Below are 13,230 nucleotides of genomic sequence, written 5' to 3' on the forward strand. Positions count from 1 at the left end.
AGAATCAGTGAGATGTAAATAGAGAAGGCAAAAGAGACAACACAGCGTGGCCAAAATTACCCAGAGAAGAAGACAGACTAGGTGTGGAGGCGAAGAGGGCTTTCTCATTCCAGGGTTTTGAGGAGGCGTGGGAGGCAGAGGGACGATATAAGAGACTCGAGCAGGAGTTTGAGAAGGGGATGAGCAAAGAGCACCCGTCCTTCTCATGCTGGCAACTACTTAGGAAGAGTTGGTGGCTAGAATTCCAGGGCTTTTATCCAAAGCTTCCTCGACCCAGTCAGATCTGAGAAATGCGACTTGGCCCAGAAAGCAAAGCACGGACTGGCAGACCTCATGCAAGCTGGACTTGCTCCCTTTAAACTCACCTTTTCCTTAACTAGTCCACCCCGCAGCCTGGGCCTGTATTTGTTGTAAAATGAACCTATATGAAATGTATATCTCAAGTCCTGAATGATCTGTTATTCCCTTGGCCGTGAAACCCCAGCCAAAGTGTTTTGGAATGAATACTATTCTGTGCAGAAGGCTGCAGTGCCGTCTCCTTCCCGGGGATGCCATCCCACTTAACATGGAGTGAAGGAGTACGTTCTGCAAACGATGCTAAACGATGCTTTGCCAGCTTTTTAGTTCACGCGAGGAGCTGCTCTTCTCAGTACATTCTATTATTGCCAGTGTTGTAAATGACCTACGTTGGCCACTTGAGGGGGCAATATAATGCCCATCCAGTAGCAGGCTGTCTGTAATACAGCTCCAAGGAGAATACATGGGCTACTAAGTGGAACTACTTTGAAATATGTCCAGCAATGTCCTGCTCAACATGTATAGTAAACATTTGTCTTCCAATAACTTCTTGGGTAAATAATGTCTGGCTCATCCATTTTTCATATACAATTAAAAAAGGAAGGTGTGTTAACATATGATTTAAATGTTCCATGCATTGCAAGTAAACCTTAAAAGGATGTGTCTTTGTCGAAAAGAACCTTTACAAAGAAAACATTTTTTTAAGACATCGAATAAGAAACTGTGACAGACACGCGAGACAAAGAAATTCTGTTTAGTAATTTAAAATAAAAAAGACCGTACAAAATCCAAACTTTTTTTTTAACAAGTTCAGATACAATTATCAAGTGCAAATAACTTTATAAACAACCTATTTTCCGTATTTCTTCATTCCTCCGTGGGAGATGCTGAATTGTGAAATACTGCAAAAGGAAGATATAAATATTACATAGTTGTGTTACTTTTTTTTTTTAACTCCTATGATTTGTTAATTGTTTACTTTGATATTCTCATCATACCGGGAGATGTGTGATGTGCATTTTAGTTGTTCAAATATTTTATTTGAGAGGTACATCAGAAACAGATGACTGGATAAGGCGCAGAATCCCATGTGTTTACTAACACTCAGAACAGCACAGAGCCAAGTCCCCCAGTCTGCTCTAGAGGCTGAAAGAGTGCCCTCAAAGCCCCTGAGTTGCTGTCAGGCAGGAAGAAAAGGCCCCCATGAGTGTATTATAGTGGGAGTCAGAAACAAGAATGCACCTGTGTCATTCAGAGGAGAACCTTTATATAGTCAATGATAGCTTTGGTTACTAAGACATGTTCTCCGAGCACAGAGTGTATGCCGGGATCAGGAACGAGGGTGAGAGACCTTTAGTTTGTAGTCCCGACACGCACTGAGAGGGACTCCCAGAGTGTGTGCTCGTGTCAGGTGAGACAGGGGTGTCATTGGTTACTGGCTAATCATATGAAAACAGATGCATGTATTTCTGTCTGAACTAGTGAGGTTGTGAAAGCCAGTGCACACAAATACTGAGGGATTTGTTGACATCAACTGAAGTAAAGGGGTCATACCATCAATGCTAGTTTAGTAGACACTTTCGACCCCTCACACTATGGTTCGGTCTACAATGGACCGAACTTGCCTTTACTCCTTAGTAGAATAGCCCCAGTCTGTGCTGGTGTAGGGCACACCAACGAAATATATGTGTGTTTGCAGCAAGAAAAGGAGCGCCCTCCTTCTGTGCAATTGTCTGAAAGATAGGGACTCTGCCAGCTGTGCTGTCATATAGGGTGTAAACACTTAGTATATTCTGGTGTCAGTGGAAAAGGGATTCTCTCAGTATGTGTTGTATGATCAACATCTCAAAAGCCTTGAGCAGAGACTGTTCCCCAGGTGTGCACATGGGCAAGCAAAACACTGTGTTCTCCCAAGGGCTACCTAAGCAGTCTGTACAGCACAAGAGCTAGCTAAGCCTTCTGTCCTCTTTCCTGACTGTTTATATAACAGAAACTCAAGCTATATTACCACGTGTGTACCCGTCTGTGGAGCACAGGGGATATTTAAGCCATCTGTCCTTTACACGGTGTCTACATATAATAACACCATAAGTCTTAACTAAGTCTTCTGTACTTGCATCAGTAATCCACAGTAGCTAGCCAAGCCTTCTGTCCTCTTTGATGGCCACGTCTGTAGACCTCTGGTCTGTCTCTGACTTCTTCCTATGGACACATGTAACCATCTGTAATATATGTATTCTACCTGTGAACCACACCAAGGCTACATAAGCCCTTAATTACCTCTCGTATACCACACAGAGGAGGCTGAAACATGTGTCTTCTCTGCTGTGTCTATCTGTCCCGTAGAGGCCCAGTCTTCTGTAATCTCATTTGTACCGGTCTGTGGACATCACATCTCCCACTCTGCCTTGGGTTCACCTCAAAATCTTGTCGTAGGGGACACAAGGGAGATTTATAAAATTGGAGCTTCATTACATTCTTTTAGCAGACCATCAATTCAAAACAGTTTTTAACTTTCATAAACTAAAACATTACCTTCTCAGGCAAGTATAAATATGTTTGTCTCTAGAAGATTATTTCCCTCTAAGTTTTATAAAGAAGACACCAATGATTGCACTTATTACAGGTGATGAAACTGGAGCAATGAGAAAAAAAGCAGAAAGTGGGTGCAACAGGGGAAACAGGATGATGAGATGAGATGGGAGAGAACAATAAAGAATGTGCTAAAGGCAAGAGTAAGGAAAGAAACAAATCAGAGAGTAGAGAGTTAAACGATGTCTGAAAAGCAAAATAGGCAAAAGGAACATGGAACACTTTTGAGAGTGAGCAATTGACATAATGGAGCCGATCTAGCCAGGATTAAAGAGGGAGGTGGACTATAAGTGAAGGGGTGTAGAGTGCTGGGAGGAATCCCTGTAAAGGTGAGAACAGGTGGAGCACATCTAAAGATGATGCCAGAGGCTGACTGTGCAGACTTGAAAGTTACGCAATGAAGATAGACAATTATGGAGAGAGACAGGGCAGATCCGAGCTTGTGTGCGCACACCCTGGACTGAATTACAGAGAAGGGGAGAATACTATGTGATGGAGAAAATGAGTCCATGGATGTTGTTATGGATGGTAGAGTGGATCTACATAGCATATCATTCAGAGGGCACCTGGAGAAGACCTAGATAAGGTCGATGTGGGGAGGCCAAGGAGATCAGAGAACCAACAAACCCCAGACTAAATGACAGAGCTGTCGGATACTATGTGATTAGGAAGCAGCTGATTTTGTAATACATGATGCTGGGAATGTGGGCACTACTAGGATTCAGAGAATAGCTGGAGTACATCTTTCCATAATTGAGGGAGACCAGGCAGATCTGGAACTTGGTAGATGCAGACGATAGACCTGGTGGAGAGCATGCTAGGGATAATGGTGGATACCAGTTGGCCAGTGATTGAATAGCAGAGCAAGATAACACAGAGCCAATCTTGTAAGCAAGTGATGATGAAAGATGATAAAAAGTGGAACAGATTTAACAAAATTATAGAGATGGTTGACATTTCGAAAATTGGTTTTGAAGGGCGATGGGAAGAGAAGTCATGAAGTCATATGGAACTAGGAACTGGTGAGAGCAAGATGGAGAGATGCAGAGAGAATGATGGTGACACATGGAAAAAGCAGAATGGGAAGGGTCTGAAAAAGGACAGAGAAAGAAACTGAAGAAAAGCATGGGCCAGGTATTTAGAGTAGGGATAGAGATATGAGAGGGAGCACAGCCCTGGGAAATTACTTTCAACATGCCTGCACAGTAGGATGCGGATACTACTGTGGTGACTGCCAGTGAGTACAAACTGTTGACTAGAAAATATAATATATATATATATATATATGTATATATATGATTGAGTCTACAACAAAAATGTGCATTCTCAATTTCAGAATATGAAGAAGGGGTTAAATAGAGTTTCAAAGCCAAGTTCCTTCTATAGAGCTGACACTACCACAATACTGTAGCAGAATCCTACAATGGAGAGCTCTCAGCACAGATGACTTTTCCATCAACACTAGAAATTAGGTCTGTTGCTGGGCACCCTTAACAAAGCTCAAGCATCCAATGGAACTAGGATGCAGTTACAGAGCAATGTCAGCTTTCTAGAGCTGGTAGCAATGTCCCAAGACTCTAGATAACCTATGTGATGCAAACCCTACTGAAAAAGGTGATATATATGGCAGAGCCATTCCCAAGCCAATGTTTCAAAAGCCCTGTTTGTCATATATAAACAGCAGGACTTGATTTGTCGAATAATTAGGAACAAGGGGAAAGGTGCCATTTAATCATAGACATGAAGGTTTACGTCCTGCATTTAAACTCCACAAAGTCCATAGAGGCAAAGCTACAATCCTCTGCTGTGGTAAAGGCCAAAACAAAAGCAAGGACAATGCTGTTTAAATAGGAAGGTTAGACTGCGGGCAGTTTTTCAAGAGGTACCAAAGTAAAAAGTAAGTGCCTAATAATCTCTCCATTAGCATTACAGGAAAAGATCACAAGTGACATCCAGTTTACACATGTGTTCAAACCGTCTGGGAGGACTGAAGCAAGCGATATGCTGTAATGCTTCTAACCAATCAAGCGTCCCTCTAGAGAATAAGATGTAAGACATGGAGACTGACCGCTCAAATGACATTTGGGAAGCGTGGTTGGTATTGCTGACATATGGATAGGCTAATATGGACCTTCTATGTGGAAGCTTGAACAGGGGACAGGGCAGAAGCAAGTGTGTAAGAGAGTCAAACAGTTAAAGATGGAAATATAGGGGTGAATTGACCGGAGAAGTTGTCACACGATGCTGTGAAGGATGGAGAGATGAGGAACAGGGGGGGAGCGAGGAGAAGAAACAGCAGTAATGAGAGTTAAAAGGAAAATGCACAAACACAATTCCTATTGTTAGATACTCTTTGGCAGAACTTGGTGATGTTGACAGCACAAATGCCACACATGTGTCCCGAAACAACAAAGGTAAGTCATCTTTTCCTGTTTCTTTTTTGCAATCTGGCGGTTGGTCCAGAGAGCCAGTCTTGACCACCACGTCTTCTGACTTCAGAGCAGAAATGAGCCCCCACCTCCCCAGGAGAGATGAGCACCCTTGTCCACACCTACACTCTGGATAAAGCAGTGGAATTCTTATCCAATCCTTTTTCTTCGTTCTGTCCTTTGCACAAGATGGCTGGTGTCTGGGCAGGTCTTCTGTGTCTTCCTTTTCTTGTCTTGTGGCTTTCTCTGTATGTACATTGCCACACAGAAACGATAGGCAAGGCAGTGCCTTCAGAGTAAGGGGGTGCTTAGTTGGGGACCATATGACAGGAGAAAGTTCAGTTCTTCAACGGCTAATTTATGCCGTTTGGCAGCTGATAAGCCTGCTACAGGAATGGGGTAATGTCTCCTGTAGTCTGTGATCCATTTAAGTATCTGCACACATGAAAGGGGCACATACATGGGCAGGCGTGTACATCAAGGCAGTCAGCACGGAAACAACTCATTCCACAAGAGCGGAAGATGAAAAGTCTGCATAGGGAGATATGATCTAAAAAGCTGATACAGAATGCAAAAGGGCGAGAACGGGATTCCTTGGCTGTAGCTGTTCTCTGTGCCGCCGCCGCTGCCGCTGGGTGACTTTCGGCTATTTGTATGGCCTGAGGAAGCTGGAAACTTTGGATTTCAGCAGTTTGATGAAAGACCTTGGCAGCATCTCTTTGTGCTTCTCGGTGTACTTGAAGTAGTTCTGAGGATGGGCGAGAACATCAAAGAAGGCTTTGATCAGCTTCTTATCCTGCAAGAAGTGAAAGAAAGCGAGAAAGTTAGTACTTGGAATCGGATTCAAAGGATTGCATGTTTGGCCCAGACAGAACAGAACTAGCAAAGCTCTTCTTATTATGTACACAATATACTACCCTGTTTTCTCTCATTTTCCCCCCTAATGCAAAGTTTTAAACTGCTTAATCTCAGACTCTAGACTGGTTTATTGATTAGATATTAACATGTGTTTGTTTTATAAATCAAGAATAACATAATAAAAGGATTGCTTGTAAAAGGTTTTCATCTTAAGTCTATGACCAGGCCTTTTAAAAGCCCAGGCAATGTTGTGATGATCAGCAGGTTTGCAGCTAGAGAACACGTGATTGTTTCAACAGCACGACTTGAGAGAAAACCCACGGCCTTCTTTGCAAAATATCATTGCATGCTGTTTCCGGGAAGCAACCCTATTCTTATTTGCCAATGTGCTGCAAGCTCACCAGGTGCAGAGAGGTGGTCGATAGAAATCACTTCGCTATAAAACATTATTGAAATGGTCCTGCTGTCCAGGCACTTCTGTGTAGCAAACCCAAGCTAATCTGTAACTGGGACCCTTAGAACAAAGCGGAACAGATTTAAGCCATGAGTATTTTACTCCTGAAGTGGAGATTTCCCACTTGTACCTGTGCAGGAATGTGTCTAGATCCGAACACACAGACATGTCATTAGGAATCAGACAGTGGGCGATTATGTGTTCGGTGGTGCAGTACATTTTGGCAGGAATTCCATTACCGTAGCTTTTTTTGGGTGACAGTAAAGGAATTACCTACCGCCAGTTGTACAAAACCATAACATTTTTGATTTAGAGGTGAAGTGGAGGATTTACTTCTAGCATAATGCTGGCAGTAACTCCTCCACTTTATCTCCAAATATTAGAGCATTTAGCACGGGGAACTGCTCTCTTAAAATCCTCCAAAATGCCCACTGAGTCCTATGCACTCCAAAAATGTGGACTTACACCTTTGTTACACATATGGGTGTATTCCATTTTTGGGGGTTCAGCTACCCCGTTTTATGGCACGCCTAAACATTTTGCTTTTTCCCCTTGATTTGTCTTGGATCTTTGATCTTACTTTTGTGGTCAGGGCAACTTCTACTGAAGTCACCCTGCCACTGCAACTGTTTTTACCATGCTGCCCTATGGTAGTCTTTATGGCTCCTAGGAAAGGTGTGCTTTTTAACCACCGCATTCTGGCACTAAGGTGATTATATCACAGTTAAAGGTGCTGTGGAGTAGGCAATAGCAGTTGTAATGTAGTTTGGGCTTCACCACCGGTGCAGTCGATTTTAGAGTATTAGTAGCCTAGTGCATCTGTACTTTAATCCTGTGTGTTGACCTCACTGAATGGGCTGGATGTCTCAGGCTGGGACTCTTTCTGGGCTTTTTTCCCTCAGAATTCCCCTTTAATCCTCCTGGTTCCAGCACTGTCATCCAGAAAGGTCGTGGGAATCCATGACTCCAACTCTGCTCTTTTTCTAGGCCATCAGAGGTCCCGACATGGGAACATTTCCAGCAGGCTAACTGCTCGGTTTTCCTCTTCTTTGAGCTACAACTTGGCCGTGTTCCTACCCGTTCCTGATGCCAGCTCAGTTGTTGCTTGAACTCCAGGCTAGTGGGGCACCCCCTTGGGAAGGCTGATTATTCATGTTTTGGGTCATTATTGGTCTGGGGTGCAAGTCCCTGGGTGCCAGATGCTATCACTCGACCAGTGAAGGAAGCTTTGTTTTTTCCCGGTTGTTTTGTCGTTCTCAAGTCAAGTCCTCGGAAACTGGCACCATGAGTGCTTGCCCCGGGGTGCTGGGCTGGTGTGTTATTTGCCAGTTTATCCACCAAGAGTCCCCTGAAACGGCATGTGGGGATCTGTAGGTCCTCACCTACTGTGGTTTCCCACTGACTTTCATGAGCCTAAACCCTACTTTACTTCCTTCCTGGTTCTTGCACCTGGAACTGGAACTCTTTGTTAGTGTCTCCTGTGAAGTCCCCAGGGGTTGGTTGCATCTTTTCCACAACTGAGGTGTAAAACAAGGACTTACCTGACTTTATCCTATAACCGCAGCTCTGCCTATTGAATTTTTCCTCTTATTTCCTATGGGGAACTTTTTAAAACTTTCCACACAATTGACTTTGGAAAGTACTTAACTAAACTTTGATGTTTTTCTTGAGTCCAACACAGTTTTCTACAAAGGGATGATATTGTAGCCTATTCCATTGATGTATTATGTGTTTTGAAATCACTGTCTTACACTCCTGCCTACTGAAATGTACTAAGGTATCTTTTATAATTGCTGGTTACTTTTGCATCTAATTTCTAGGAGTGTAACAAGACATTATGGGTCTTGTTAATGCAATTCTAATGTCATCCTAACCTTTGGTGGCCCTATGGGTTTGGCTGGTGTTAGAATGGAGTTCTAAACTCTGGCCTGGTGGACAGATGTTTAGGAGGCCACACCTGTTAGTTGAACAGGGGACACTTCCAGGAAGATAGCCAGACCAATTCATAGTAGCTTGGAGTGCAGTCTAGGCTAAATCTCAGGAGGAGTGAGGGTGATTGGACTGTGTGTCCAATGAGCACACACAGTGAAACACCAAGAATTACAATTAGACAGTATTATACAAGGTTTGTAGTCATAAAACCGAAAAAAAAAATCCCGAAAAAAAAATCTCGAAATGAAAAGGTCGAAAAAAAAAGTCACATTTTTTTAATGACGTTTTTTGTTCGAAATGGGGGGGGGGGTTCCCCCCCAACCCCCCTTTTTTTCATTTTTTTTTATTTTACCCCTTTTTTTTTTACTTACCTGAGCCCAAAAAAGCATATAATTAAATAAATAAAAAATTCGACTTTTTTTTCCGAGATTATTGTAATTCGAGATTTTTTTTTCGGTCTTTTGACTGACCACCATTATACAAACATTCAAAAATTCTCTATTTATAATAGGCCCAAAAAACAACACAATAGGGGCCATTATATGTTTGGTGGTGAGGGAAAAGTGCAGGCAGAAGTGCCAATAATTCCGTGACCAGCACTTTTCCCGTCCCGCCAAACTACAAGTTTGCTGGCGGGGGTTCACTGATTTACCTCCGGCCAAGAGCCATGTGCTGTCATTGTGGGTCCTGATTACGACTCACTAAACAGGTCATTGGGCTGTATTCGTGCTGGTAGAGAGATTCCCAGACCACCATGTTTTGCATAAATTAACTTTGGGTTTCACCCTAAGATAACAGGGCGATCCAGACGTGGACCCCTTGCTCACTGTTCTTAGAGAGGCACAGCTCACCTCACTGATGATGCCCAACAAGGCTGAAACACGTGTTTGGGGTTGCTGTTGGTACTCTTGTTCAGAGGAGAATTGCCTAGTATTTCGGTGCTGGACTGCCCCTGGGCAGGACAAAGACTGATATGCAGGGACATTTCTTCTCTGTGAAAGGGACAGTGAGCTAAAGACTTGGTAGAGTCTCTCCCAGGTGTTATTCACCCAAGAACAGGTCATTGGGCTGTGTTCGTGCTGGTAGAGAGATTCCCAGACCCCCCCCCCCTGTTTTGCATAAATTAACTTTGGGTTTCACCCTAAATTAACAGGGCGATCCAGACGTGGACCCCTTGCTCACTGTTCTTAGAGAGGCACAGCTTCACCTCACTGATGATGCCCAACAAGGCTGAAACACGTGTGCGAGGTTGCTGTTGGTACCAGAGGCGTACCCAGGATAGTCTAGCAAATGGAGCCTGATGCTAATGTAGTTGGGCCCACTGCACTGACAGAAATATCTGTAACTACCCACACAGAGCTGCTGAGTGGGCATTTACAGATTTTGGGTGGGCCTTGCCCCTCAGGCCCTACCCTGCCTAAGCCTCTGGTTGGTACTCTTGTTCAGAGAATTGCCTAGTATTTCGGTGCTGGACTGCCCCTGGGCAGGACAAAGACAGATATGCAGGGAAATGTCTTCTCTGTGAAAGGAACAGTGAGCTAAAGACTTGGTAGAGTCTCTCCCAGGGGTTATTCACCCAAGAACAGGTCATTGGGCTGTGTTCGTGCTGGTAGAGAGATTCCCAGACCCCCTCTTGTTTTTAAGTAACCATTAAGCCTCACAGAAGGAACAATCCTGACACATTCCGGCTAAAATACTTTACATTTCCGAATTTACTAATAAATAACAGTACTGTCCCTAATCTTCTATTTAAAATTAATTGAACAAATGTAGATCATGTTTCATATTACAACCACTATATAAAAAGCCTTGATGGCCCTTGTCAAATTAAAATCTATATAGGGCAGCTTAAAAATTGGTGCTACACTACAATGCCTACAATAAAACTATTTCAAGACTGATATTAAATATCTCTTTCTTTTTTTAACTTGTATTTATTAAAAAATATTGAGCACATAATGTGCCGTTAAGAGAAGAGCAACAATAGTACACAGTGCATGCCCAAGAGGTCACTTCTTTGCATTGCTGAGGTCGTCCTCATGGAGCTCTAAGGAGTTGTGGTCCTATATCTGGAACACAGCAAAGTGGGAACTTGTCCTTTGGCTTTCATTTTGTGAGCCTGGGACGTTGCTGTGCTGATGCTGTTACCCTCTGCCTAGAAGGGTATTTCTGGTGGGGCTTGTGTCCTGTGCGCCATCCTCCTTTTGCCTGCAGAATCGGTGCAGAGTGACTTTAGCCATTGGTTGTGCCCGAGGTATCTGGGGATCCGTCAACTTTATGGGCACCGTCACAGAGGTGGTCTTCCTGCAGCATCAGCCAAGACCAGTCAGGTGCTGATCCTTTTCTGAAAGGTTGCTGATGGAGACTGGAGCCACTGAATCGCCAGATTTTGCTGTCATAGTTCATTCTTCTCCAGTGACCCCTGGGCCTTCAAAGCTCAAACCTACCTGGGGTTGATGTCTGTTTTGATCAGGGCTCGAGGGGCTGGTGTGCTCACCTGTTTTGATTCCCTGAAAAACCTTATTTACTCTAACAGGCATAAAGTCATACCTTGCAGCTACCTGGTTCTGGCTTTCCGTGGTGGAACCTGGGCATCTTGTCTGGGGTCCTTCTATATAGCCCAGAGAGGTTGCTGCCCATTCCCACACAGGAAACCTCACTTTCTTTCATTATGAATCTTTTGTACTGATGATAGTACTACTATGAATTTGTGCCCCATTGTCCCACGTAAGAACTTTGCAATATTTGTCAAACTCCTCTTAAATATTCGAAACATAGCTACGTACCTTAAACATTGGTGAATTCTGTTTCTATGCTACGGCTTAAACCCATTAAGGTTAGCATTTGAGTGTTGGTTTTGCCTTATAACATTATAATGCCTATGATATATTGTTTAATATATGTTCCCCCACATTAGGATCTTGTTACACTGTTGCTATTCAAAATGTGGGAAATCTTAAGTGTGGTGTGTCTCCCAAGTGGGACATCAAACTGTTATCATGTGTATATATTGTTTTGACTTACCTTTTAGTATCCTTTACTTGACGGATATGTAGCTGGCGTATGGCTTCCCTGAAAAAGTGGCAGTGGGTGGCATCTGCAATACTCCCTAAACCTCCTCAAGTATTGGGCAGGAGTCTTCCTAAACTTGAGGAGAGTTTGCCTCAGTTTAACAAAGTCTTGTCTCTCAACCTTTGACATTTCCATAATGGCACTACAGCCTTAATGGGGCAGTCTACTGAGCAACCATGCAATCCTATCAGCATTACTCTCTCCTTGGACTTCACGTGCATTCTCAATTGTTATAAACCAATCGACTATATCATTCTTCTCCTCATACACATTGAGCAGATCTTTTGGGAATCTGGGATGTGAAGAGGACCCAGAACCATCTCCAGATCCGCTGGAAGAACTTTGTGAAGCCTGAAGCTTGACAAGCTCCATCTGGGTATCTCTGTCCTTCTGCCTCTCAATTCTTTCAAAGTCTAACCTAGTAAGCACGTTAAGCTCAAGCTCTTTGCTCAAGCTCTTTTTCCTTAAGCCTGAGCTTCTCCTTTTTTAAGTAGAAAATTGCCACAGCCTCTAAATCTCAAGAGGTGGTGAGCTTGTAAGGGGCCTACAATGAGTACACACAGTACAGCAGTCAAAGATTACACTTAGACAATCAAGTATAAAAATACTTCTTTACTTATGGCCAAAACACACAGTGATAAATGACTACTAACAGGTCATACTATCACACAACACTCAAATTAGATACATATATACAGTTACTGGCTTAGGGCAAAATACAGATCAAACCTCTGAAAAGAAAGGTTCACATTCGTTTTTGCACTAAGGAGACAATAAAAAATAATCTCTAACTTCAGAAGTCCAACCCTAAACTATCTGGGGTTTTATGCCCAAAAGTTCAGCAAACTTTCATACAGTCTTTTGAAGCTAGAAAAATTAGGTTAGTGTCTCTGGGGTCCAGTGAACAGTTCCAAGTGTCAGGGGGCAAGTTAATCTAACTAATAAACGTGTTCCCAGCTTTCGGAGTGCTTGTGTGAACAAACTATGGGAAAGCCAAAAAGTTATATAGGTTTTATAAAAGTTAGCAAACTTTTAAAGGGAGTTTATGGGGCAGGTAAATATTGCTATAACTCAGCCCCTGTACTCCTAAATTTCATGAGACTTGGCAGGTCGGTTGAAGAAGGTTTGAGGTTGCTTTTACCATTGTCAGCCTCAGCCCTTGATTCCCAGGGGTTGCAGGTTCAAGCAGCTCTCTGGTCGGTGTCTGATGCAGGTGCAAGGGCTCTCAGAGGAAGAATGCAGCAAAACTCGATGCAGGGCCCCTCTCAAGATAGGAATGGATGCAGGTAAGCAATTTCGGACGGCGGCCACCGATGCTCGGCGACACAAAGGGATTCACTTGCTGCGGTCAGACTTTCCATCCTATCTCGGGTCCGCTCGATGCTAGTACCACGACATTTCACACAGGTAAATCTTGCAGGGCAAGCTGAGGATCCCCCAGGTTCCAGGCCTCAACTCGGAACGGCGGCATCGGCAGCACGGGAGTCCAAACTCAGAACTGGTCAGCCACAGGGTGATCCTGGGCACTTCCGAAGGCTCTTGTTTGCAGGACTCTGAGCTGTTTTGTCGAGAATGGATGTTCCCTCTACAACAAGG

The 13,230-nt window shown here is 43.6% G+C and overlaps 1 protein-coding gene across 7 annotated transcripts in view; it reads right to left on the bottom strand.

Moving 5' to 3' along the window:
- Positions 1-1,036: 1,036 nt before the first annotated feature.
- The window catches only part of SCUBE3 (signal peptide, CUB domain and EGF like domain containing 3), a 785,923-nt gene continuing 773,729 nt past the window's right edge, over positions 1,037-13,230 (bottom strand). For all 7 annotated transcript variants that reach the window (XM_069633481.1, XM_069633476.1, XM_069633480.1 and 4 more), the window contains one exon: positions 1,037-6,114. In XM_069633481.1, the coding sequence (XP_069489582.1) occupies positions 5,965-6,114 (150 nt within the window). In that variant the 3' untranslated portion in view covers positions 1,037-5,964. The remainder of the gene's footprint in view (positions 6,115-13,230) is intronic.

Source organism: Ambystoma mexicanum, chromosome 13, assembly GCF_040938575.1.
Source record: "Ambystoma mexicanum isolate Mex_15411 chromosome 13, UKY_AmexF1_1, whole genome shotgun sequence".
Classification (NCBI taxonomy): Eukaryota; Metazoa; Chordata; class Amphibia; order Caudata; family Ambystomatidae; genus Ambystoma; species Ambystoma mexicanum.